The sequence below is a fragment of the Alligator mississippiensis genome, chromosome 7, assembly GCF_030867095.1.
Source record: "Alligator mississippiensis isolate rAllMis1 chromosome 7, rAllMis1, whole genome shotgun sequence".
Classification (NCBI taxonomy): domain Eukaryota; kingdom Metazoa; phylum Chordata; order Crocodylia; family Alligatoridae; genus Alligator; species Alligator mississippiensis.
This window is the reverse complement of record NC_081830.1, coordinates 38,637,018-38,664,059: the sequence shown is the minus strand read 5'-3', so window position 1 is coordinate 38,664,059 and position 27,042 is coordinate 38,637,018. Positions and strand designations below refer to the sequence as shown.

Here is a 27,042-nt window from a genome sequence, read left to right as displayed (position 1 = left end):
AAAAGGAAAGAGCTACAGTTAAAAACTTAGCAAAAGAAACTTCCTATGCTTTAGATTGCCACTTTGATGAAAAGCAGAACTGCAATAACTAGCTGCTAACACAACACAAAATTAAAGCCCATTTTCCACAAAAATTGCAGTGCTCCAGCTGCCTACCATCTACATGAGTACAGGTGTTAAAGCATTTGATCAAAACAAATTTAGGGAGTTAAAATATGAAAGCTCTGTTTAAATGACTAGGCAGGAAAAATTTTAAAAGTAGTCTAATTTAACTTAATCTTATTTTAGTTAATCATTACTACAAAAGCAGTGGTAAATTCCTTTCCAAGCTCTTAAATTAATCTTCTCTGAACTGCAATGTTTAAGCCATCATTCTTTGTTGGCTGCGGTATGCGATCCCCTGCTGGCCTGTCAGAATCTGTGAACATTAGCTGAAAAGCAAATATGCAGGTGTGTAAGAGATTCTCTTTCTGTTTTCAGAAGATGAGAACTGATACGATAGACAACAACAACACGAAATCTAGTGCCCCCCTCCTAGCAAACCGATACCCAAGGATGGTCACCAAAGATGGACACAGTACATTCCATATGGATGGAGCTCAAGGAAAAGGTCTGGCTTACTTGAGAGATGCCTGGGGAATACTAATGGACATGCGCTGGCGATGGATGATGCTGGTTTTTTCAGCTTCTTTTGTCCTCCACTGGTTAGTCTTTGCAGTGCTTTGGTACCTACTGGCAGAGATGAATGGGGACCTGGAACTGGACCATGATGCCCCACCTGACAACCACACCATTTGCGTTAAGTACATCACCAGCTTTACAGCTGCTTTCTCTTTCTCACTGGAAACGCAACTCACTATTGGCTATGGCACCATGTTCCCAAGTGGGGACTGTCCTAGTGCTATTGCCTTACTTGCCATACAGATGGTCCTGGGGCTCATGTTAGAGGCCTTCATCACAGGTAATATTCTACATTTAAACATTTTACATGGGACAGGTTCCATCAGCCATGTGTAAAACAGATTTTGTAAAATGCTTTGCTATACTGCAGTTACAGCTGCTTAAGAAAAAGGACAAGGGCCAGTTAAACACTGAAATTTTGAATTAAATCATAAATTTTAATGTCTGTAGGCTGTTAAAGTCTTTTAAAGCAATAAGAGACCTACAAAAAGAGATATAAATAAAAGCATGTTATGGTTTGTACCAGAAAAAAAAATGCCGTTCACAACTAACATTTGTGGCAACTCTCCTCACCCTCTCCAATTTATTTTTGTCATTTTTTTTCCTTAACAATCTCTTTCCTGCTTTCATTAAGTTATGAGGTTTAAATCAATTTGTTTTGATACATTCATGGATTTTCCCTAATCTGTTTAAAACTAGATAGAAATTTCAACTGATACGAAGTTTTAAAATACTGTATCAGGGAATAATTGTACTAGACTTTTTAAGCAACACATTTCATTTTGTAAGAAGTTAGCTTACAGCATAGTTAACAGCAATTTTATGAAATTTAACAGCACACAAAGATAAAACACTCTGGCCTGTTCAAGAGTAGGACACCAGCAACCACATGAAATCTCTCCTGCAAATGCTGCCCCATTTTACAAATATTATTATTTTAAATGAGTTAATACACTGTGGGGGAAAGGTTCTTCTGAAGAAATCTGTGGCACCTGTCATCAGCAATGAGTTTATTTTGATTAAGAAAAGTGAAAATGGTGCTAGTGACTATTTATATGATGAGAGGTGTGCTATGTTTAGACTAGAACAGATTATCTTTAGTGAAATTACGTCAATCTAATCAAATCTCTTCCTTTTCTCATGGGGCATTTGATCCAGCATGGGGATAGAGAGAACTAATGTGTCCATCGCATTCATAATTTAATCCGTTCTTTCCCGTTACATAGGTGCTTTTGTGGCAAAGATCGCCCGTCCAAAGAATCGAGCATTCTCCATCCGTTTTACTCATTCTGCAGTAGTGGCGCACACAGAAGGCAAGCCATACCTTATGTTCCAGGTGGCTAATACTCGCCCCAGTCCACTCACCAGCGTTCGGGTCTCTGCTATTGTTTACCAAGAAACAGATAATGGTCAGCTGCATCAAACCAGTGTTGATTTCCATCTGGACAGTATCACATCTGAAGAATGTCCATTCTTCACCTTTCCACTGACCTATCATCATTCCATCACTCCATCGAGTCCTCTAGCTGGTCTCCTCCAGCGGGAAGCTCCTCACCATTTTGAGCTAGTGATCTTCCTCTCAGCCATGCAGGAAGGCACAGGAGAAACATGTCAAAGGAGGACATCCTATCTCCCCTCAGAGATCATCATGCACCACTGCTTTGCCTCCATGCTAGCACGAGGAACCAAAGGGGAATATCAGATCAAGATGGAGAATTTTGACAAGACTATTCCAGAGTTCCCACCTGCAGCAGACTCTAAGAACCCAAAAAGGACTGACCAGGAAATCCGCATCAATGGACAACTTACTGAGAGCTTCCAGATCTGTGAGACTGGTCTAACAGAATAGACTATGGACTTGGCAAAACATTTTTTTTTAATTCCATTAAACTTCCAGGTTCCATTTCCAGCCTTCCTTCCTTCAATTCCATCCTGCCATTTTCTCTTGTGCTCTTCTCTTTCCTTTTTCTCCATCTGTTTTGACTCCAGCATGGTGTGCAGAGTTGAGCATAATGTGCCCATATGAAATGAGAATAGGCTGGATTAATTGCACAGAACAGAAAGTCAGGGACCAAGTACATGTTCTGGGAAAATGGAAGTGCTACCTGCTGAATTCACTAGACTATGAGTAAAACTGCACTGACCCTGAAACAAGAGACTTTCAGACTCTCACAGCTGACCAAAAAACCTAATTAACTGGTATGCAGCAAAGCAGACAGCAACAATACAAGACAAGACTGCACTGAAAATCCTACTGAGGTTATTCAGTTAAAACACACTAGCTCTGGGATCAGCAGTGAAGTAGTTCCAAGATTCTTATATCCCTTTTAATGCTAACCCTTTGGGTACAGTGTTATATAAGTTTTCAAATGGCTGAACATCCTATTAAAAACTCATCGCCAGTTTTTACTGTGGCAGTGAAATGCATTCATGCTATTGTGTGAAAACATAAGAACTGACTGCATTTTATCGGCTAAGAAAGGGCTTATTATTGCTAGGCAGGCTTGTGAAGACAGTGAGTGTCAAAAATCCTGGAGTACATGAAAAAGCATGCTGCAGTAGGGATATTTTCATACTTGGAAACATTTAATAAATTATTTTAGCAGTAGAAAATATATTATACATCACTTTGTGTATTTTCATGTTTCTTGGCAAGGACCACATTGCCTCATGTGGTCTCAGCTTTGCACATTACATCAAGTAGCTCTGGCACCATACGGCTGCATTATGTCCATCAACAGAGGAAAAATGGCATTTATGCAGAGTTTATCCTTTTTAATATAAATATCTGTGTGTACACACAGCATGTAGATAGCATCATATCTACAGAATCAGATAGCTGAATCAATTTTAAAAATAAAAAATTGGGACCAAAATGCTTTATGCATGAGACTTTTTGCCAGGAGTGCCTCATAAGCATACCATAAAAGAAGAATTATTCTCCAACATGCAGAAAGAATTCTAATGTGATTAAAAGGACCATCAATTAAGTTGACTGTGTTCTGCATATTTACAACTTTGCAATCACAGAAATCAGCTTTAAAATGGCTATTTTGTTTTGAGACCTAAAGAGTCAATGGAATACCATCAAAATAAAAGCTGCCATTCAAACTGGCATAAGAGAAGAAGTGTCTCATTTGTTGACCTCCCATATACAAATGGTCCTGTCCTTAGCTCCTGAACAGCTCAGGAAAAAAAAAGAAGTATTTGTAAACTGGAGTTGAAAAGTTTTATTATAAGAGATCAACAGCAGGATAAATGGCCTGAAGATATAAAACGAGCACATTACTGTTTAGGGAAGATTTTTTTCCCTGAGCCAAAAAACATGGGGGTTGTCAAATCTGTAGTCAAAGAAAATGTGTTGGAGAAGCTATTCTGTCAGATGAGCCTTGCTTCATTTTATTTCCAGAAGCTAATTTCTATGAACGAGACAGCTAAATGCATCTTTCAATAACACTTTTCTGCTGTAATTGCTATAAAAATGTGTTAGGTCACAAGTGGAATGGAGGTCTATACAATCCTACACTATAAGACTTAAATTCTCTGGTCTTATCTAGAGAATGAGTATTTTAAAAATTCTGTCTTTGAGTATTTAATCTTTTTACTCCTAATGTAATCATATTTTAACCCACTGTAGAGCCTGTATAGCAACAAACCATTTAGGAAAACTATACATTATATTGCCTGTGTCTTTACTTTCCATTGTTGGTCCTTCATATGTATTAGAAGAGTTCATTCCCACCCTCTTATGGCACAGCTAGCCAACCCAGAAGGTGTACAATGTAGTTTTATTTTTTGCTGTACTTTTTTCTATTTCTGCGGCCTACCCCAACAACCTCCAATACAGAAGGAAAACCTTAAAGCTGCAGAAGAGCAAGAAATTACTGTAAAATACTTCATCAACGTAGAAGAATTAGGTCAGATGTATGGGGGAGGCTGCCCTATGTGAAGCAGCTATGCACCATTCTAGGCCACATAATGCTTCAGGCAAATGGATTATTCAGCAATTTGAGAGCGCAGTGATATAGCTCTGCATACATTACGGACAGCAATAGCATTTTGCCTTTCAGAGATGTGGTTATAAAAAGGTAATATAGACATTATTAGAGTGAGAATAGTTCTAACAGGACATATTTAAGTCTTTGGGGCCTTTTAGGACTGTCCCGATTTGAAAACACTGGATTAATCTTATTCTTGGAGTAAAGGACACAAACTTAAGGAAGCAAGTTTAAAAGGAGAAAAGAAATGTTGCCACTGTGTACAATTAAGCTTGTGAAATCTACAACTGCATACTGTTAAAGAAGAGCATAAGAATAAAAATTGTATCTGTAGTTACTTTAGCTACAGATACATTTTTTGTATTCATGTAACTACAATAGCAATCCCTCCTGAAATTACAGGATATAAAAATTGTCAGCTAGGGCCAGGAAAACTATCCCTATCACTAGCGCATTGTGAAGATGTTAGGTCTTACAGAAAAATTTGGTGTACTCCATTGCTAGAAACATCATGCTGGTCCACGTCTCAGTTCCAACAGGTACAACTTATACCCCTAGCTTTACTGACACTTTAGTCTGTGTGGGAGCCAAGCAGTGATGAACTGGCTTTGAACACATTTTCCAACAGTGAGCAGGAAAAAAAAGAGGCAGGTAGAATAGGTAAGAATGTAAGTTATATCTCAAGTTATTCTTTTCAATAAGGTTTTTCTTACATGATTGCTTGTTATAAATGTACACTCACACCAGACTTCCTGAATGTGCTGTTAGTCAAAATATTTGTCGAAAATGCAACTGTTTAGCACTACACCTACGTGGCAACTGAAGGATTTAAGTTTGGATGCTCTGAAGGAACTGTAGTGGCTTCTGCCTTTTGTGCAATTCTACTTGGTATCATCAAATATGTGACTTGCTCACTGCTGTAGCAAATGGCCTTAACTTCTATGAAGCAACTTTGGACCTTTGTGGCTGAAACCCTTAGGACCTATGGCAATTTCCATAAAAATTCCTGATACACCTCATGCACTATGGCCAAGAATATCAAAATCAAGAATGACGGGTGCTGATCAGTTTGTGAATCATTCTCAGTCATCTGGAAAACTAGCAAAAAGTTTTGGATATCATTTCAAAATAAATGTGTCCAAATGTTTATTTGTCTTTGAAGAAATTATTAATGCATCAATTATAAAAATATTTAAAATTAATTCTCTTTATGTAGGATTTGTATGTTTTTGCTCTTTTTTTAATTTCAGGATTAAGAAAATATACTAAAACATTTTCCATGGGTTGCTATAATTTCTAAATTTCCCCCAAATTACAGTTACTCCATGCTGTTTACATTTCTACTTAGCCATGGTCCTCTGCACAACCACAATATTAAGGGATACAAACAGCTGATGATACAAAAGTGAATACTTTGTCTGAAGCCACTTGAAAGCCTTACTGAAGAATGCGTAATGGTTGGGTTATAGGGGAAAGAAATTTCTAATGAAAAACGAAATGATACTGTTAGAGCGTAACGCTCTCTACCAACAGTTTTAATATAGATAATGGGAACAAGGCAACACATACATCTGCCAACATGCCTCAACCTAGAAGCAGAGAAAGCACTTCCTTTTTGGGGTGAGACGTTTGTTCTCCGTGCTAGTTTGGTCCTTGACATCTCTACTAAGACCACAGTGGTGTTACTTATATTCATTTTTTGTTATCTCAACATGCCCATTTGAAATTTGAATTAAGACCCTCTTCATCTTGCAAGTCACTTTATGCAGTTTAGAGAAGAACTATGACTTAATAATAGTTTTTGGTTTACTGACCAAACATGAAATCAAACTAGACCTACAGCATGTGTGCCAGATGTGGCACGGGCAGCTTGTGTGTGGAGCAGATGGGGCATGAAGCAGAATGCAGAGGAGTGGATCGTACAGGGGAAAGGGATCACAGTAGCATTTGGGGCAGGTGCAGGGGCTAATGTGGTAGACTTGCCAAAAAGGCTGGCCCTCACTGCATTATTGTTTTAATATCCAGACCCTTTCAGTCTGGAAATGAAAGGAAGAATATGACAATCCCCCTTCTACCTGGTAAAAAAAAAAAAATCCTCAAAGGACCGATAGCCAAATCTACATGAACATAGTTAAACCTCTGAGATTTTTTATTAAAAAGTTTAGAAAACTTAAATTGGGCATTTATCTGTATCACCTTAAGCTGCAACTGTTGCCTTCCCAGTCTGATCTTGTTTAGTGTGTGAAATCTCACAGAGCAAGAGACTTTCTGCATAAAATGATGTTAATGATTTTGCAGTTACTATTCCTTCCTTTATACCAAATCAAAGACTCAGCAAGGCATTAGAGGGGCACTGTCTTTCAGATGAGATAAAGTCAAGGTCTTGCCCACCTGTGGTTAAAGATACCAAAACATGTTTTGCAAGTTGGAGCAGACTCTCTGGCATCATGGCAATATTTCAGCTAGGGTAATTACAACCTGCATACTTAAACTCCTCCTGCCATTTTAATTAGAAGAGATGCATTTCTTATCCTTAAATTACAGGTTGTGCTGCTATGAACTGCTAAAGCCATTGCTGCAATTTCCCTTGTGAACAAAATGAATTCCTTGTACAGATTTGGTAAAATTGTGTTTTCACATATTTCAGGATTAAAAGGTGCTAAATAAATTTAATGGCATTGAGTCGATTCATTTTTGTAGCCGCCACTAAATCTAGTTTGTTCCATCTCTATGTTTACCCTTTACAAGGTTCTCCATTCCTGTAGTATCCTTATAGGGATTAGTTGGGGGGTTTCTAAAAGGTAACAGCATCTTTTACCACCCATCTGCAAATGTGCATGCAGGGAGTTGAGCAAATAGATGGCGTCCAGACGGGCGAGGCTGTGAGCTGAGCATACCATACCACACGTTAAGTTGTTCTCCATGCTGCAAGGGAGCAGCATGGAGGGTTTTTCTGACCCCTAGATATCCAGGGGTCAAAAAACCTGTAGACAAAAAAAGGAGTGCCACATGCACCACTGAAAAGTGGAGCTGGACTGCCCAGAGCTGTGCTGCAGCTGCCAGCCAGGCTCTGCACAGCAGTATCGCCACTGCTGCAGCCCGGTAGGTCCCCAGGACCCCGGGTAATGCAGCTGGGGGCAGCCCAGTGCTGGCTCCAGCATCCCCTACCACCCCCAGGGTAACCTGCTGCATGCTAGAGGGCACGTGGCATGGTTGTTTCCTGGGGAAAACTAGCAGTGGCGCAAGGCATGCTGCCACTAGCTGTCCCCGGGGAACCAAACATCCACACCATGTGTGCGTGTGGCTGTACTGTGCAAGGGCCACTATTAGGTACACAATCCAGAATATTAAAAAAAACAAAAAACAAGTTGTAACCACCACAAACCAGAGCAGACAGAGTCAAAAGAGACTTTGTTTTTTCAGAAGGATATTACAGTATGAAGAAAATAGAAAAAACAAGTTTTAGTAGAAGAAAGTGTCAAGTTAGAAGTAGACAAATGAGTTCAATGAGTCATTTCTAGAAGCCATGTCTGCTACAGAAAAATGGAAAAACAGGAAGAGTTAAAACCACATGTCTTCCTTTTATTAACTTTGGAGCCAAAATCATAGGAGCTAAAAAAATAAAAATAGCCTTAAGAAAACACAATGCTAACAACTCACAGTTAAATAGGGCATTCAGAAGATTTTGAAAACCAGAGGGAAATTATATGACATTTTTTAAAGCACCCATCACCAAGGTTACTGGGCATCATTAGAATATTAGGGACTTGGTACCTGTCACCTGTAAAAGGGAGAGCTATTCAAAACCTGCTGAGATTCTCCACTGTGTTTTAGTGTAGATGGACCCCTATTCCTCCTCCTTGTCTTTGAAAACCACCCCAAACCACCAAAATCTTTCCCGATTTTAAGCCTCCTATAGGAAGTCACCAAGAAGTGCTTTCCTTTAGGACTGCCCCAATGAAGACTAACAAAAAACTGCTTTCTTTGCCTCATAAAGCTGGTCAGACAATGATCCTAATTGTCAGTGAAAGCAAAGGGCTTTCCAGCCAAAAATTCCTAAGAATGCCCTATTGCCTGCACTAACCGGTATATCCTGTGGACAGAGAACAAGAGCATTGTGGACAATTGTAAGGCCACAGGAAACAAAAATCAGCGAGATACACTGGACAATTAACACTATTTTACACATGCCTCCAAAATCACACTGGAAACATCGAAGTGCTGTTCACAACAGTGGCTGGCTCCAGAGGCAAGTAAAAAGTGTTCCAGCTGAAGCTAAAACAATTTTTTTTTGTGGCAGCTTTGGAAATAGTTTCATAAGAACTAAAAAGGAATTATAAAGATTGAATTAAGCATGTACCAGGACATTTTAGGACTTTATTTTGAAGTTATTCTACCAAAAAAAAAAAAGAAGCAAACTTTGACAAGTCAGTGAATGAACAGAGCATGTGATAGAGGAACTTGGTTTAAATTGTCTATATAAGTTTTGAATTGAGAAATCACTAACATGAACTGCTTTCCTTTGTTTCATCACTGTAGGAAAAAAAATACTTCTCCCCACTCCTGTCCCCCCACCATACACATTCATGATAACCTTACCTGGATCTTTTCGCCCTGGTTTTTCAAACCGCCTGTCTCCCCTGGAAAGGCAGAATATAAGTTTCAAATACAGCTTTTGAAGCATTCCATTTATATTAAATGCAACTCTCAAGTTCTCTCACTAGAGCTTAGGGGTACTTAGATCTTTAAGCATTTTTCAAAGAACTCGGATTTGTATCCTAAGGCACCTAAACACACTTGGAAATCTAGAGCTAAATACTGAAAAGGCACAAATGGCTAAAACTGACAGAAATGCCATATAAACACTAGTAATATAAACTTTCACCCCATTGTAAAATTCACTTCCACCATAACTGACAATGCTTCAGGATTTCTAAAAAGATTCAACTGGTATGGATTTTCAAAGAACTTTTCTTAAATGTTCTTGTAAAGAAAGAATTCAGGAATGGAACTAGAGAAGGCATGTCAGCAAAATTTTTAAATCTAGGCTTTTCTGTTACCTTTCCTCCCAACTCTGCGATCTGTGCATTTCCCTGCCCCCTCCTCGCCCAAATCCACCCTCTACTTCATCAAAACTTCTTTGGTAGAAACCACCTTCTCCTCGGCCTCTGCCTGAAAAGACAAAAAACAAGAGTTTATAAAAAGAAATTGAGAAAGTCAGATGGATTTCCCATTTCCAACACCCATGTGGACCTCACTGTATAACCTTAACGTTACTAAGATTCTTTGAAACCTGCAAATGTGCGACTCTCCTTCTGCCTCACCAGAATAGCAGCTGCATTTAAAAACATTCACTTAATATTTACAAGCTAGGAAGTCCAACACAGTAAGTCTACATTTGAAGGCATTTCATACAAGCTTGCTATTCTGATTATATAGAAACAAGTGCTGCCCTCCAACATAATGTTAAAACTGCTCATGGGGATTAAAAAAAAAATTAACAGGTTACCAAACTGGCAAGCCTGACACAAAGAACAACATGAAGAGTACTCCCAAGAGTGTGGAAAACATCAACTATTATAGTCCAACACACAACACAATGCACAGGAGAGCTACAAAGAACCTGGGCAAGAGAAGAGGAAGAGCAGAGACTGAACAGAAGAAACTTTTTAAATTTAATCCCATCTTCCTGTTCTAAAAAACAACTGACAACTCTTAGGTACCTCTCAGAGAAAACAGGACAGCAGGGATGTTCACTGTTTATGGGCCTGGCTGCTACAAAGATCTGGAAGCCTGGCAACCCAGTTCCTATGGTCATGAGGTATATCTCCTCCTCCTCTCTCTTGTAGGTATAGAGACCAAGTCCCCCTTTTACTTTTACACACACACGCGCTTATTTTAGCCAAAGAAAGTGTCCAGTTTCTCTAACACTACAGAGATGTCCTGTGTTAGAAGGAACACGGTAGGTGCTCCTTTCTGCAGCCAGAGCTGGTAAGAAAAACCTGAGAGGCAGCGTAGGGTGCATCACTTGTACCTTTGTCCCAGCAGTCACAAGGGCACAAAGGGCAGAGTATGGGCACTGCTATTCAATATCTGATTTTTTTCTGCATGAAGCGTATATGCACCTAGAGTGGAATTTGAGTGGACTAGCATTCGAAGACCCAAGGTTATGTCAAAGTAATTTCCACAGAGCTCCAGGAAAATTTAAAAAGCCAGTTGAAATGGAAAACTAAAATACATAAATACAATAAGACAATGAACAGATCAACTAGACTAGACTAGAGCATGCATACTGTAATACTGCCACTACTGATAATGAAGGACACCAGTCTTATATTACACTGCAAAAAGGCCAATTTAAAAACCATGAAGCTTATATCATCACTCATTTAAAAAAAACAAAAACAAAAACACACAGGAAACACAGATCTAGACTAAAAAAAAAAAAAAAGATGCCATTTTAAAATAAATGAATTAATATGTTTTAATAAACCTGATTTTAAAGAGATGCTATACCTAACATAAACAGGGAAAAGTTGCATTGGTTTTCTTTGGTCAATCCAGGTCAGTTCTCTTGTGGCTAAAGTGGCCTAATCCCTTTCTTATGAAATTGCTTTTAAATTAAAATTTGGAGCACAAACTGACTATCTTGATGCAGATGCAGAATAACAAAAACACCAAACATGAAACTAGTCTGCTATTTCAATGGCAAGGCTGAGCAGAGTTCAGAAAAGGGATGCAGGCTAGTCCACAACCAAATCAAGGCCACAGATCAGTCCTGTGTACTGCATACAACACACACCAGCTTTGGCTCAGCACACCATTTCCAGTGCACACCAGGCCAGCTTGGCATGCCACATGCAGCATGTCTGCGCAGGGCCAGCACACGCTGCACGTGGGTCCGGTCAGAAACCCATAGGCTAAACAACAGAGCTTCATGGGCTGGATCTGGTCCACAGGCTGCATCTTTGACACCCCCCCGCTCTAATACAAAGATAGAAAAAGGTGTAAAACACATGACCTTCAAAACATAGCAACTGGAGAAAATTACTATTTATCAACATTCTAGTAGCACCTAGAAGCTTCACAAAGATCAGAACCTGTTTTGCTGATTTCTATACATTCATATAGCTCTTTGCAGCAGAGATTCCAGCTCTCTAAACAGACTAAACTGGAATATTATCACCTTTTGGAAGAACAGAGGTGCAGAGATGTTAAGTTATACCAGTGATTCCCAACCAGGGTGCGGTGAGATCCTTTGAAGAGTGTCATTGGTATGAGGAGCTAAGTGAGGTGAGAAGCGCAGGCTCAGGCTTGCCCCTGCCTGGCCATTCCTCCACCCTCAATGCTGGCCCCTCTGCAAGGTGGTTAAACTCAATAGATTCATTTTTGAAACAGGATGCCACTCAATTCACTAAAGTTACGGAGGAGTACTTGAGTCTAAAAGAGGTTGAGATCCACTCTGTTTATACTGTAATCTTTGGCTTGGTATCTGTGGCACAACGGAAAACTAAACCAAAAGTCTAACAAAACAGGGACCTAGCTCAACTATCCATATTAAGCAGGAAATAACAACATGCATGCAGCTCTAGCTGTAATACCACATAAATATAGAGCATGCAGATTTCTTGTAATCGGGTTGTTATGAGGGTTTGGAAATAGTGACTGCCATAATAGTAGGTTCTATCTGGAAGTAGCATGGTTGCAATTTATTCTCTTGACCCGAAAATATATGAAATAGAATTTCAGGCCATGATTTGGTCCGGATGCTTCTGAAACAGTAATGCAGAGAGATTACATGGGGGAAAAAAAGGAAGACACCTTAAACAGACAGTATAATTCTATTAGTATTAGTTATGGCTTTTGTTACCTGAACAGGAAAAACAGCTACAAAACAGGAGTTTAAAGTATGTAGTTCAAACTGAGACTACTTAAAGCTTTTCTCATCTGAGGCCCTCATTCATGAACGTTAAACATTCCAGTCCTCAAGCACAAAGCACAGGGCTTAGCTGCACTCCACAGGGAGCTACTCAGAAAACAAATCAATCAGAAAGAAAGGTCAAGTTCAAGTACCTGGATTCTTTGTGCAGAACAACTTTAAAACGGAGAAATGTTGTTCACATCAATACCATACAAACTGTATAGCATGATCTTAATGATGAACCATTTCATAGTCAACATTATTTTGCGATTAAAATGTTTTGAGTTGAATGCTAATCTTATAGTTTAATTATACTTCAGAATGTGGTTGTATCCAAATGTTTACTGAAATCTCCAAAAGGAGCTTTTACAGTAAGTGCTGCAAACCAACTGTGCATATTTAGATAGTGTTAGAAAACATGCAAGTAAATAGTGGCATACTTCACTATTAACATAACTAATTATTAAATATATGTCTTTTTAAGAAAAGATTATTTCTCCCACACATTTAATTTCTCCCTATTAAATCTGGCAAAGTTAGCCAGTCATAGTAAAGTTCATTTTTTTTTTTTTTTAATATGAAAGTTTCTTGGTAGAACATATTAAATAGATTTATTCTCTGCCAAACGCCTCAGAATGAAGGTCTTGACTAAATGTTCTTTTAAAGAACTATTAAACGATTTTAAATTCTGCATGCTCAAGAACTATGATGTTTTAATTTAAGGTTTTACACATCAATTTTTATTCTCCTTCCATAATCTTCCCCATTTTTACACTACCAGTTTTACTACTGGTACCAGGTCCATATATCTACCACAAAGTAAACCTCAGTCCATTCTGAGCTGTCCATCAGGACACATTTGCTGAAGGGCTGACTGTGGTTGCAAATTCCACTCTCCTTTATACATGTGTAACTTCAAGGCAGTTAGCTTGCACAAGTGTATCCAAGGGCAGGTTTTCATCAGCAGAAACTTTTTCATGTCTTGTACAGCAAGACAAAAAGAACATAGCTTGACCTTCACAACACAGGTGAGCTTGCAAGGATATCAGCTGGAAAACATTTTTACTCAAAAGCTGAGAAATGTCATATGGAGTCATTTAGTAACAAATCACTCTTTTCTTAGCTGTAGCATTTAGTTGGATACATTTTTTTTTTCAAATGGGTCACATTTTCCAAGCAGGAGATAACCAGGGATCCTGGCTTTCTTGGTCTAAAAATCCCAAATTCTCCGATTAAAACCCCCCACATCCACATTTTCCATGATTAAAATGAAATGCCTTTCTCTCTCTCTTTATATAGCTATTAGTTGAACACAATGTTTTGATATATTTACAGTTTTAAAGCAAACTGGAAGCCTATCAGAGCTGGTCTGACCCAGCTGCAGCCATGTGCCCCTCTGTGAGCACAGAAATCTGGGGGGAGGCAAATGCCCCCCCACCCGCCCATGTCACCTGTGCCACCCTGCTCCCTCTATGCCCCCCCTGCACCCGTCACATCACCTGTGTGTGTGGGGGGGGGGCTGCTTTGCATATGCACATATGGCCCTAGCATCCCGCTTCCCCCAGCCCCAAGCCCTAAAACTCTGCCAGCCTGTAAGGGGAAACATGCTATTTCCTGCACTTTTCTCCTTGGAAGGAGAAAATCCCTGCAAATAATACTTCTTCAACTACAAAAACCACTATTGATCTGTTACTAAAAACTAGAATGCTGTTCCTGAAACAGCATCAGCCTATTTCTTACCTATCTGCAAAACTAGATGACATTTAGAATTTAAAAGCTAAAGACTAATACTTATAAAAATTCTAATATTATAAAAGCCTTTGTCTGTCTGTCTGTAATGCTTTATTCACACACTGCTTATCTGACTGAAACAACCAATCAGAGTCCTCTGACAGCGTTTGGCCAGGAGATGGAGTGGTGGAGCGCCACCATGATGGCAGGGACACAAGGGGCAGAGGGACAGGGGGCCTTTTTCCCCACTTCCTTTGACTGAATGAAAAGCAAGGGTGGGGCCAGACATGGGGGGGGGAGGGGGGGGGCACGACACAGTCGCTGGGCCCTGACAAAAGCCAGCAGGGAGGGAAGTGCAGGGTGGCAGGGCACAGTGGCTGTGCCCCACTGCTGCCACACCCCCACAACATCCCTGAAGGGGGGGCAGCAGGGGGGAGGAAACAGGCCTGGCCCCAAAGCAGCAAGGGTAAGGGTGGGGGGAGCAGGCACCTCCCCTCCTCCATCATTCTTGATGGGCAATTGGCTAGTGTAATCTATAAGGAACAAGAAGCAACCAAGATGATAGACTATTAAAATGTTACAGTTATGAAAAAAATGTGTTAGAAGTAAAACAGGATAGAAAAGGTAAGGGTGGGAAGAAAACTCAGATACAGCTTTGTAGGAGATAAGGGCAATTAAAGAGCCAAGAACATGACATGTAAAGATTAAGGAATATTAGAAGGAAAAGCAGGTTACCCAAATGAGGATAAACTTGATTAAAACAACAAAAAAGAAATGGGTTGGGTAATAGAACTGAAGTGTTAGTAGTGTACATTTCCCTAAGGTGGGGGGAGGGAGAAGGTAATGGCAATCCTAACTTCTATACCTAGAGATACCAATGAATCAAAGGTTAAGAAAACAACAACAACAAACTTTTACAAGACAAAACTGATTGCAATAAAATAAAACTGCTGAATTACTGGATTAAAGGCATACTTTTACCTCTTATATTTACAGTGGGTATTTACATAAATACTGCCAGTAATTTTAGGGGTGCTTCTTGAAGAAAAGTATTTAAAAAAATACTACTCATTGCAAGTCTGGGCAACAGAATCAGTAAGTATTACCATGATAAAAAGGAAAGAAACAGAAGTTGAAATTAATAAACCACAAGAAACGTAAAGAAACAGAAGGCGAGTCTACACGTTCATTAATACGCAGTAGTTACTGCACATTTAGTTTATTATTTCCTGAATGAAGTACTATATAATTCCTTACTGAAGTACTAATAAATGTGCAGTAACTATAGTTACTGACCAGTAGTGCCAGCACATGGTTTTTCTGTGACTGTTACTGTGCAGTATCTTATTAGCACGGTTTTTGACTGGCACATTACTGTGCAGTGTTACTAGGATACCATGCAGTAAGCATCTCGTGTAGACGCACACAGAGAAGCATAAATAGAAGTGGTCAAAAAATACTGAAATTCAAACTGGAAAAAATGCAGGCTCAAGTCCAAATATGCGAATGCTTCTCAAATAGTAAGTGCTGCATCTAGTGTAAACGTTGAGCCCATTCTGGAGAAAGTAGTCAATAAATATGTTCACCAGGACAGAGAAACCTGGAGAGCAGCAATACTACACGCGCGCACACACAAGCCATACAGCAAATCAGATGAATTTTCAATGTAGTAAAAGTCCCACATCAAAGAACAGGGAGGTACAAGCCTCTCTTTCTTCACTTGTAGAACTGTACCTGAAATTTTCAAAATAGTCCTAGTCATCTGTTGCAAAGAGATACTGATAAATTAGAATGGGAAAAATATTAAGGAGGAAAGAGTGCAGACTGTAGTGGACCTGAAGTTGTTTGATAAGTATAGCATTTCCTTGAATCCACTTGACCCGAGTTTAGGTAAGAGAAGCAGCCAAAGAAATAAGCCAGCAAGAGAATGTCATAAGCAAGCAGAACTTAAGAGATGCAAGAAAGAGAGGTCAAAAGAAATCAGCTAAACATCATTTAAGAGTTTATTCAGTAGTTTTATACCTATTAGACCTGGTTTAGGACAAGACATAATTTAAATAAGGGATGAAAATAGGCATATGAATATTATTTAGGATATAATTTATTAAGGACATTTCCACTTTTGCTAGCCTTATTTAGTAAGTTTTTACAATGGGGCCAGGTAAAGGAGTATAAAAATACCCATCCAGCATCAGAATTTCTCTTTTCAGCCTTGAACAATTATTCTTGTTGAACTGCCCATTTACAGGGGATCCTAAATTAGTACTTCTTAAAAAACTTCGATTTTGAAACTTAGGTAAGAGGGCCTTTTCCTTAATGGGCTGGCCACCTGTTAGAGAATTTTGAAGACTTTAGGATTTAGAGAATTAAGATTAATTTATTTCAAATGTTAGTAAGACTTATTTCTTTACATGAATGAACGTTTTATTATTTATCATTTGCCTGATATGCTTTACCTGTACCATTTATTCATTTACATAATATCTACATTTCATTATTAAATATACTATTAACATTTATTTAAATTAATTTTCTTGTGTACTTAGTTTGTGTGGGATTCACTCCTCAAATAGTCCTTGGTAGAGGGGAACCAATATATTGGTGCCATATTGGATCAGCACTGATAAAAGGAAAATTAACATTATTGGCTATAGGTTGTTTGGGGCTGGTGCAGCCAATAACGTAACAATAAATAAAATATGTCTTTTGGCTGGGGCCCCAAGACACCATGTGCTTGCAAGCAGTCACATGGCCAGGCAGTGTGGAACGCAGCACCCTGCAGATATGTCTGTAGAGGGGAAGGGGTGTGGAGGAAGTGGGGGGGAGAGGGTGTGTGTGTGTGCAAATCAAAGCTCCCCACAGTGAGGGTGGGAGTGCAGGGGCTGGAGCTGGGGGTGCTGCCCAGCCAGAGTGGTGAATGGGACCCCAGGGCTGGGGCAGGATGAAGCTGTGGATGGCTTGTCCAGGGGGGTAGGGAAAGGGTGGCTCCCCGCTGCTGCGTGTACCCCCTGGTGTGGAATGGGGGACATATCCCACCCAGATTTGTGTGTGGGCAAAGGCAGAGGTGGGCTGCTCATTGTGGGCTTGATGCTTTGTGCCGTGTTACCTTACCCCTGGCAACTGTGTGCCAGCCACGGGTCCCCTGACTATCCGGTTCCAGTTCTTGCAGCAAGTTGTGCCTCCCGTCACCGGGTGTACAGGGGACATGGCATGGCTAGCGCATGGCTCCTAGGACAAAGATAGCATAGAAAGCCCCAAGCCTGCAGCAGGCAGCCTACCTCCACCCTCATCCTACTCGGCTTCTGAAAGCATCCCCACACTTAAAAATGGTGATGGTGGTACTTGAACTAAAAAAGCTCATTTGATGAGCTTTAGTTCCCCCACCCCACCCTTGGCATTCCATTTACCACCCTGGCTGGGCAGCGCCCCCAGTTCCAGCTCCAGCCCGTGCCCCAGTCCCTCCCTTACTGTGGGGGCTTCAATCTGCACCCCCTTCCCCTCAACAGACTTACCTGCAGGGAGCTACTCCCAACACCACCTGGCTGTGCTCCTGTAAATTGGCTATCGGATCAGTATTGGCCAATATGCCTGGTGAATAATAGGCCAAGAAAATCTCTATTGGTGCACCTCTAGGTTCTTGGTTCCCCAAATACTTCTGCAGGTCAATAGGAGAACCTGACAGCCAGAAAGAAACCTAAATGCATACATATCAACTAAGTAGTGAGTAAGGAGGGGCAAAGGAAGGCAGTATACTAATATGTGATTTTCTATGATTCTATGTGAAAGGAGTAAATGAAGGAAGGAGTGGATCTGGGGAGTTAACAGAAAATTATAATTAGAGGGACCATTAAAGTTAAATGAGGAAGAACTCCTGGTAGACATGAATAACTTGGAGGATTGCTTTTCAAGGAAGTTAATGGGTCTCCCTTCAGCTGAATGGGGGTGTGTGTGAAAGAGGCCTATCCTCCTTCCTCCTCAGCTACAGCAGTAGACTCCAGCAAAGAACACACTGTCTCCTTGGGAGCAGAGGCTGGGGTACAAAGCACCACAGACTGCTGGAGGACTGTGTTGCGACTTCTCCCAGAAGAGAATGTGCACGAACATTCACTCTCCCAAGAGAAACTCTCCAAGCACTGATTTAACCCTGGTGGTAATTTTTCACCTAGAACAGCTATTTTTGCTATGGGAAAAAAATCCTCAACATCTATAACATCATGGTTTCTACCAGGAGAGCAGCAACTTGCCCAGGAGAAACAATGTCAAATTTTAAATAAGTCTGTACAGAACACTAGTCAAAAGGGTCACCCAGCACTTGAGGGTATAGAGAACATGACTAAAGAGATATTTCTAAACTCCAGCTTTTAGAATATTACCTTTGGAAAAACAGCATCAGAATTTAAAAGTGAATGGTTTTTATCTAGAATGTGTTTAGAGTAGCTGATATCGAAAGATACTGTCAACATAAAATCTGGTAATTTTCAACAGCAGGTTCAAGTAATTCAGGATCTACACCTTAACAAACCTAACAGTAATGTCTGAGTACATTTCTTTGTTTTCAATAAATACTGAAGCATAAACAAGTACAAAAAACAATGAATACTGAGATCTAGTGAATGGCCAGAGACAAAACTATGCACCTTTACTAGTCTCTTTTAGTTACCAGATGCCACTCAGAAAAGCAGATAAAAAGGACACCAGCCCTTTCAACATTTATATTTTACATTCATTAACTGATGATTCTCCTATCTCCAGCTCTGCATCTTTTCTAATACCATCTCATATGCCTGTATAGTCTTCCTAGCTCTTTGAGCCAAGTAACTTCATACCCCTACTTGAAAACTTCCTTTTACCTTGCTTTCCATCACTGGCCTATAATCAAAATTGAGATTTAACAAAAAACGCACACAGAGGAGGAACCAGGTATGTACGTAACAAGCATTTTTAGTGATGTGGTAATGTGGCAATCCTTTTTCTCTCACACTAGCTTCAGCTCTTTGTCAAAACCTCCCATGTTAACATTTGTAAGAGGAAATACTGCCTGCTACAGTGATTTATCAATTTTATCTAGCTGTACAGTGACAGCTCCTTTATTCATGTTATCTAATGAAAAGTTGGCAATCTCTCACAAAAACCAGTTCTCCCCCTCTATTGTATTATTACCACTTAGAAAACAGCTCACCTCGACCTCTAGAGGAACTTCGACCTCGAGGAGCCCCTACCACCGTTCCTCCTCCGCGTCCCGTCAATCGCAGGACAGCAGCACTGTTTACAGACATGGAGAAATTTCTCTGCCAAGAAGAGGAGATAAGCCAAGGTGAGTTTTTTGTTTTTTTTTTAAAGCAATCTTTTTTCAACATTTTAGCAGACAAAGCAAACTAACATGATTTTCTGCTATATACATACTACATTCTCTGCAAATGAGCCTGACCTCAAAAGACAAATAAAATCAAAAGACATGGGAAAAAGCTGCTTAAAACATATGGACAACCTACTGAGGGGTCCCATTAAACCTTTTTTCAGCATCGCTGCTCCCTCCCCTATACTTATTGTTCTCCTGTTGTTGCTTTTTTCCATGCAAAGTGAAGATGACAAACTTTTGCCTTTAACTGTCATCCTCCTGGAAGCAGAAATGCATGCCTACATATAGGTCTTTGCAGAGCAGGCATGCACCAACCTGCAGCACAGTGCCAAGGGCAGCCCATGTATGACACACAGATCTGTAAGGGGACAGGAAGCACAGCAGCAGACAGGAAGGAAGCAGAAAGCAAAGCAGCAAGTTGGGTATGGAGCAGAAAACAGAGCAGAAATCTGGCAGGGAACACAGAGCTGGGAGCAAAAATAGAGCAACAGATCATGCCAGTTAGGGGATCAGAGTAGCACACCAGCCACAAAGGTTGGCCCTCACAAAGATAGTGGTATCTGATAAAGTAACTGAGGGAGTGGGAAAGGAAGCAACAAACCAATGATTCTTAACCAGGGTACCATGGCTCCCTGGGGTACCTTAAGATGCTTTCATGGGTGCTGTGGGGTGCCACAGAATAGTAGCAGCACCATTAGGCTTACAAATATGATTCACAAGATAAACCTAGAGATTTCAACAGAAAACTATAGTTATGGTCCTTCCAAACTTCTTGGCAACAGAAAAACTGCTCTATTATTTTTCTGTAGGCAAAAACAAAGTGAAAACTAACAACCGGCATTTGCCAAGAGGTACCTCAAGTCTTTCCAGGGATGAGTCAAGTCAAAAAAGACTGAGAACTACTGCAATAGACAAACTGAGACAAACTCATGGCAGTAAAGGACATTCTACAATGGGATGTATGATTTAAATATATATTCCAAGCAAAAGAGCAATTTACCTGCAATTCTTAATTTCAGAAGGCAATGATACATTAGCTTGAATTTCTAACACTGCAACTTCAAGAGCTTTAAATCCATTTAGCCATATTACAAGTGACTAACATGAGTCTACTAAATACTGCTTCTAATATGTTCATTTTTAAACCAAAACTATGCTCTCTTTCAACAAAATTAAAATGACGGTTAAAAGAGGACTTCATTAAAAACATTATCTAACATTAAACTGCAGCCAAAAGCAGCATGGCAAAAGAACAGGCTAGCTGACGAAAGAACAGGTTAGGGACTATTTAGAAAACTGGACATATACAAGTCCATGGGGCCAGATGGGATGCACCTGAGGGTGTTGAGAAAGTTGGCTAATGAGACTGCAGAGCCATTGGCCATCATCTTTGAGAACTCAAGGCGATCAGGAGAAGTCCTGGATGATAGGAAAAAGAGCAAACATAATGCCCATATTTAAGAAAGGGAAAAAAAGAGGATCCAGGAAACTACAGACCAGTCGGTTTCACCTCAGTCCCTGAAGAAATCATGGAGCAGATGCTCAAGGAATCCATCTCGAAGTACTTGGAGAAGGTGATTAATAACAGCCAACATGGATTTACCAAGGGCTTGTCATGCCTGACCAACCTGATTGCCTTCTATGATTAGGTGACTGGCTCTGTGGACGCAGGTAGAACAGCAGATGAGATACACCTTGACTTTAGCAAGGCTTTTAATATGGTCTCCCACAACATTCTCGCAGGCAAGGCTAAGGAAGTACAAAGGGCTGGATGAATGGACTGTAAGGGGGATAGAAAACTGATTATCTACCACTCAGAGGGTAGTAATCAGTTTTCTATCCCCCTTACAGTCCATTCATCCAGCCCTTTGTACTTCCTTAGCCTTGCCTGTGAGAATGTTGTGGGAGACCATATCAAAAGCCTTGCTAAAGTCAAGGTGTATCTCACCCCACTATACAGAAAGGATGTGGAGAAATTGGACAGAATCCAGCAGAGGGCAACAAAAATGGTGAGGGGGCTGAGGGACATGATTTATGAGGAAAGCCTGAGGGAACTGGGCTTATTTAGTCCAAGGAAGAGACTAAGGGGATTGAATAGCCACCTTCAACTACCTGAAGGGAGGTTTGAAAGAGGATGGAGGCTAGACTGTTCTCAGTGGTGGCAGATGACAAAACAAGCAATTGTCTCAAGGTGCAGCATGGGAAGTTTAGGTTAGATATTAGGAAGAATTTTCTCACTAGGAGGGTAGTAAAATACTGGAACAGATTACCCAGAGAGGTTGTGGAAATCTCCATGCTTGGAGGTTTCTAAGACCCAGATAGACAAAGCCTTGGCTGGGATGATTTAGTTGGGGATGGTCGTGTTTTGAGCAGGGGGTTGGATTAGATGATCTCCTGAGGTCCCTTCTAACCCTATTTTTCTATGATTTTATGTGCTCCGTGACAGAAACCAACTATGAAGCTAATTAAATGCAGCCAACACTGAGCATCCCTATAAAGTACACGGCCCATACTGGGCAAACAGACTGATGGGTGTGGGTGTGCACACAAACATGAAAAATCTTATCATCACCCAACCTCCAGAATATTAACTGAATGTTAACTGATATACTGCCATCTTCCAGAGTCTGCAAACAGATTGCTATGGCATCTTTGCAGCTGTTCATTCATTGTTAATTTATGACCGAGCAAAAATTAACCAGGGATTCACAACCTTAGTCAATTTCCTTTTATTACTACCTGGTATTGTTTCAAGCAGCACTATAGGAGGCTACATACTTCATAATAGATAATTTCCCCAAACAAAGAGTCCATGTGATAAAAGGCAGGAAGTTTCAGATAAGGCTAATGACAAAGGGCAAAATGGTCATACACAATGGCATGGCTGTCAATATTCACACACAAGAGCAAGCAATAGTTTTAAAGAAGAGATTTTTCTTCTAAAAAAAAGCTTATTCAGGTAGGTTTGGCAAGATTAAGAACCCAACTCCAAGGATCAGGCCCCTTGCAGCTCCTTTGCCACCCACCCTTGGCAGACCAACATCTTACAAATCAAGGCTGCAGGTGTTTTTGACACTGCCCAAAACACTGCCGACCACTGGTTTAGACAGTACAGCTCTCTGACATGACTGGGAAATTCATGCGCATTAGGATGAGTAAAAAAGGTAAGTAAGTATGCTCAATGCAAATTATCTCATAGGACATGCATTCAAATTGTGGTAACCATAGATTAAAAGGATGTAGAAGTCCATTCTAAATACATAGTATCCTCTTCTACTACCAAAGGAGAACTTCAAAAGTGGGAGGGGAAGGAGGGAAGGGGGATTTGGTTTGTGATCCTCTGGGATTTCACAATGTACAGATATGCACTGTGATCACGAGATCTCATATGCTGCATACCTTCCTACGTGATTAAAGTATAAAGGATATTGGTACACTACATAAATAATTTTGAATCAATTCTACTAACCTTGACTATGCAGCCATGAATCAGATGCTAAAGGTTTTTTTTTTTTCCCAGAATAAGCTCAAACATGATCACATACCACCATTGTCTCATTCAGTGCATCAGATAGATAGTAACCACTGAGTGGACAGTTACTAAATATCACTTTTTATCTCTCCAAGACATCAGTATTTTACAAACATTAATGAACCAATGTTCATACCACCTAATTCCTCTTGGGGTGTTGTAAAATGGATTGATAACAGAAGGAACTGAGACAAAAAATTAAAATAAAATTGTCAAGTGCCAACCAATTTTGGGTGCCCAAATGCTCAAAGCCAGATTTTCTAATATACTTCGCTTTTTATTTTCATAGATTCATAGATGTTAGGGTCGGAAGGGACCTCAATAGATCATTGAGTCCGACCCCCTGCATAAGCAGGAAAGAGTGCTGGGTCTAAATGACCCCAGCTAGATTCTCATCTAACCTCCTCTTGAAGACCCCCAGGGTAGGGGAGAGCACCGCCTCCCTTGGGAGCCCGTTCCAGACCTTGGCCATTCGAACTGTGAAGAAGTTCTTCCTAATGTCCAATCTAAATCTGCTCTCTGCTAGCTTGTGGCCATTGTTTCTTGTAACCCCCGGGGGCGCCTTGGTGAATAAATACTCACCAATTCCCTTCTGTGCCCCCGTGATGAACTTATAGGCAGCCACAAGGTCTCCTCTCAACCTTCTCTTGCGGAGGCTGAAAAGGTCCAGTTTCTCTAGTCTCTCCTCGTAGGGCTTGGTCTGCAGGCCCTTAACCATACGAGTGGCCCTTCGAGTTTTATCGAAGGCAATTTTATTCTATGTATTTAGAGCACAGCTCCCACTGACTTCAGGTGAAGTTAATATTCAGCATTTCTGCAATTCAGACCCTTGGTACCCTGATTGGGGGCAAAAAGCTAGGACTACACAGTTATTATCCTCTTGTAAAAAAATGTGGGTTAAGTGACAAGCCCCACATTGTATCAGAACTATCAGCAAAGGACAGAACCATGTTTCCCAAGATGACATTTACCAGCCTAGCCACAAGATAATTCTCATTCTTCCTATAGCCCCTTGCCTCTTTCATGATGCATCTTTCAAATCCTGCAATAAATGAGCCATGGATCTCACAGGAATTAGCCTAATAATTTCATTAGGCAACTGATATACTAACTGAACATTGTTTTTTCTATATAAAAACATACTATGTAACCATGAAATTAAGGCATTCCTTAATTCTGACACGTTCTAAGATGAAAAGTGAACACTTGTCTTTGCAACCTGAATATTCTAACACCTTATTTTCTTATTTTACTTAAATACTAACAAGAAAGCAGAAATTCCATCCTGTGGAAGCATACTGACCGTTATATAGGTCACAAACTTATACCAGTGAAAGAGCACTATGAGTAAAGCTAACAGAGTAGCTGGTAACAGTAAGGTGTTATGCTTTATGCAGGCCACACATTAAGGGAGACAGAGACTGCCAGCAAGTTACACAGCTTACACATTTGGACTCAAGAATCCTGTGCTCTTTTCTTGACTCTGCAGATAAGCATTCAGTGGCAATGTGGTCAATCCTGGTCCCTCTTTGCCCAGCATGTTTCCTTGCATGTTGCTCCCACAAACTCTAAGTTTTGTTCCTGTCTCTGTGGCCCCAGGCTTCCAAACACATACATATATACTATGCTCCACCTCATATCTTGATTCTTCTATGCTAGCTGGGCACCAGCAGAGGGAGAATTGAAAGAATAGGAAAAGTTCCTCTGTACTCTCAGTTCTGTTGCCCTGTAATACAGCAACCCCTAGCAGCTCAAAGAAGCAATTTCAGGGGAAATCTTGCTCCATTAAAACACTATAAAGGTAACAAGTCTTTACAAAGCATATACCTTAAAAGCCTCTTTTTATGCAATGAAATCTGAACATATTTGCACAAGGACAGCAAAAGACATCTCCAACTTTAAGAAGATCCTCGTCTCTGAAGAATGGATGCGTTAGACCCTCTCTATGAGGATGTTAAATTTTTAACAATGAGGTTAGACAGCAATAAGCTTTTTCCATTCTTGAAAAGAAATAACACTGTGTAATAAAAGATAAATTATTTGGTGTTCTGACTCTGCAAGACAACTCTGCAACCCTCACTGACACTTGCACTCTTACTTCACAGATCATATATTTTGCAGATGGAAAAATTATATACAGACAAATTACGAGTCACAAATCATTTCTTCAACCATTTCTCTATGTTCACTATTTAAACTGAAATCACTTTGGAATACAAGTAATCTTTCTGTATTTGTAACCTCCACTGATATAATGGAGCTGAAATCTTGGTTGGAGGCTTTGGTGTTACTGTATGATCATGATTAAGGCAAAAGGCAGCAATAAGTAAAACTAAGTCAAACAAGTATTTTTCATTTTCTCCTCAAATAAATACTTAAGCATTGGTAATGCACAGTGATATAATACATGAAAGAGGTAGGACTCCTCCTCCAAAACATCAAATTAAACAGGTCTGTACAGAACCCTTTACTTGCTTTACACAATCATTTTAGTTCATCTCTGAGTCTGATTTAAATACACCCCAGCAAATTATGTACAGAAAAATTCTAAATTGTGTGCAGAAAAGAAAAAAAAAAATCAAATACCCACATTTTATCACTAAATCTTTAGCGCTTTACCATTCTATGAACAAAAAATAAAAATGTGACCCAGGAAGTATGATTTTTAAAACAAAATAAAAACCATTAGGACTTGTTATACTGAGATTAGGTTTTCTAATTTTCAGCAAAATTACTCTTTTCTCTTCTTCAGTAAAATTAGATGCTCATTTCTTTTCAAAGTCCAAGCTGAAAGCAAAATCAATTAAACAAAGGAGTGCTAAGAGTCCTTGTGTACGTTAACACAATTATTGTACAGTTATATTGGGTTCTTCACACAATACAATACTTGTCAAAGTACCAACAAAATAAGTCAAATAAATCAATAAAGTAATAATAATAATAAAATAAAGCATCAATAATACTGAAACAAAAAAAGACTGAGTTAACAAATATATTTAAGTTCCAAGGTTGAATAAAGGAAGACCACTCTTTCAGTTTTTCTTCCAAAAGAGAACACCTGTGATTGGAAAGGACAAGCTTGTACAGTGAGTTGCTCCACTCTGCATCAGCTGTGTTTGTTACAGCATTTACGTAACAACCAAATCATATACTAAAAATCAAACATCTACTATACATATTTTAATTGTATTTCAAAAAATATTTTTGTCCTGATTTTTGTGCGTTTGCATATTGTATATAGAAGTGATTGCATAACAGATCAAAATAAAGTCTTACTCTTGTATATTGTGTGGGGTGGGAGTTTGTGGACAGGTATGTGTGTGTGTGGGGGGTTGTGGATAGGTACAGGCCCCCCCACCACACGTGTCTCCCCCCTCACCTCCCCTCATGCACTGCCCCCACCAGCAGCAGCAGCAACAGGCCCTTCGGGTGTTCACGGCTACAGCAGGCAGAGCCCCCTGGCAGTACGCTGCTCCATGGGGGGCCCAGGGGCTACACATGGCAGCACAGAGCTAGCCTGGCCCAGCCCACTGGTGCGCACCTTCAGGCCAGCACCGCAGGCAGGAGCAACACCATCAGGCTGGCTCCATGCCCCAACATGGGGCTTGCAGCACTCTAGCGGAGAGCTGCATGCAGAAGCATGGAGCCGGACCAATGGCACGCAGCTCCCACCTGCAAGGCTGCAAGTCCCATGTACTAGCACAGAGCCAATCCGGTTTGGTTTGAAGGCACGCACCAGCGGGCCAGCTAACCCAGCCCCATGCAGGCCCCAGGACTCAGCCAGAGCCAGGTGCTACTGGGGGCTCTGCCTGTCACAGCC

At 40.3% G+C, this 27,042-nt stretch overlaps 2 protein-coding genes across 10 annotated transcripts in view; one reads left to right on the top strand and one right to left on the bottom strand.

The window, feature by feature from the left end:
* The window catches only part of GIGYF2 (GRB10 interacting GYF protein 2), a 124,530-nt gene that overhangs the window by 57,451 nt on the left and 40,037 nt on the right, over positions 1 to 27,042 (bottom strand). For 8 of the 9 annotated variants that reach the window (XM_014598843.3, XM_014598847.3, XM_014598851.3 and 5 more), the window contains exons 5-7: positions 19,511 to 19,619; positions 9,740 to 9,851; positions 9,279 to 9,319 (exon numbers count right to left, since the gene is read on the bottom strand). In XM_014598843.3, coding sequence (XP_014454329.1) covers positions 9,279 to 9,319; positions 9,740 to 9,851; positions 19,511 to 19,619 — 262 coding nt within the window. The remainder of the gene's footprint in view (positions 1 to 9,278; positions 9,320 to 9,739; positions 9,852 to 19,510; positions 19,620 to 27,042) is intronic. The other variant, XM_019486083.2, reaches the window with a different exon arrangement.
* Positions 484 to 2,534, top strand: KCNJ13 (potassium inwardly rectifying channel subfamily J member 13). Its single transcript, XM_006261808.3, has 2 exons — positions 484 to 961; positions 1,908 to 2,534. Exons 1-2 carry the CDS (start codon positions 484 to 486, stop codon positions 2,528 to 2,530), a joined length of 1,101 nt encoding a protein of 366 aa, XP_006261870.3. The 3' UTR covers positions 2,531 to 2,534.

Bases quoted from the DNA above. Each gene is read 5' to 3' on its own strand.
- KCNJ13 (XM_006261808.3), top strand. From the start codon at position 484: ATGAGAACTGATACGATAGACAACAACAACACGAAATCTAGTGCCCCC. The intron at 962-1,907 runs GTAATATTCTAC...CCCGTTACATAG, and splicing joins GTTAGAGGCCTTCATCACAG to GTGCTTTTGTGGCAAAGATC.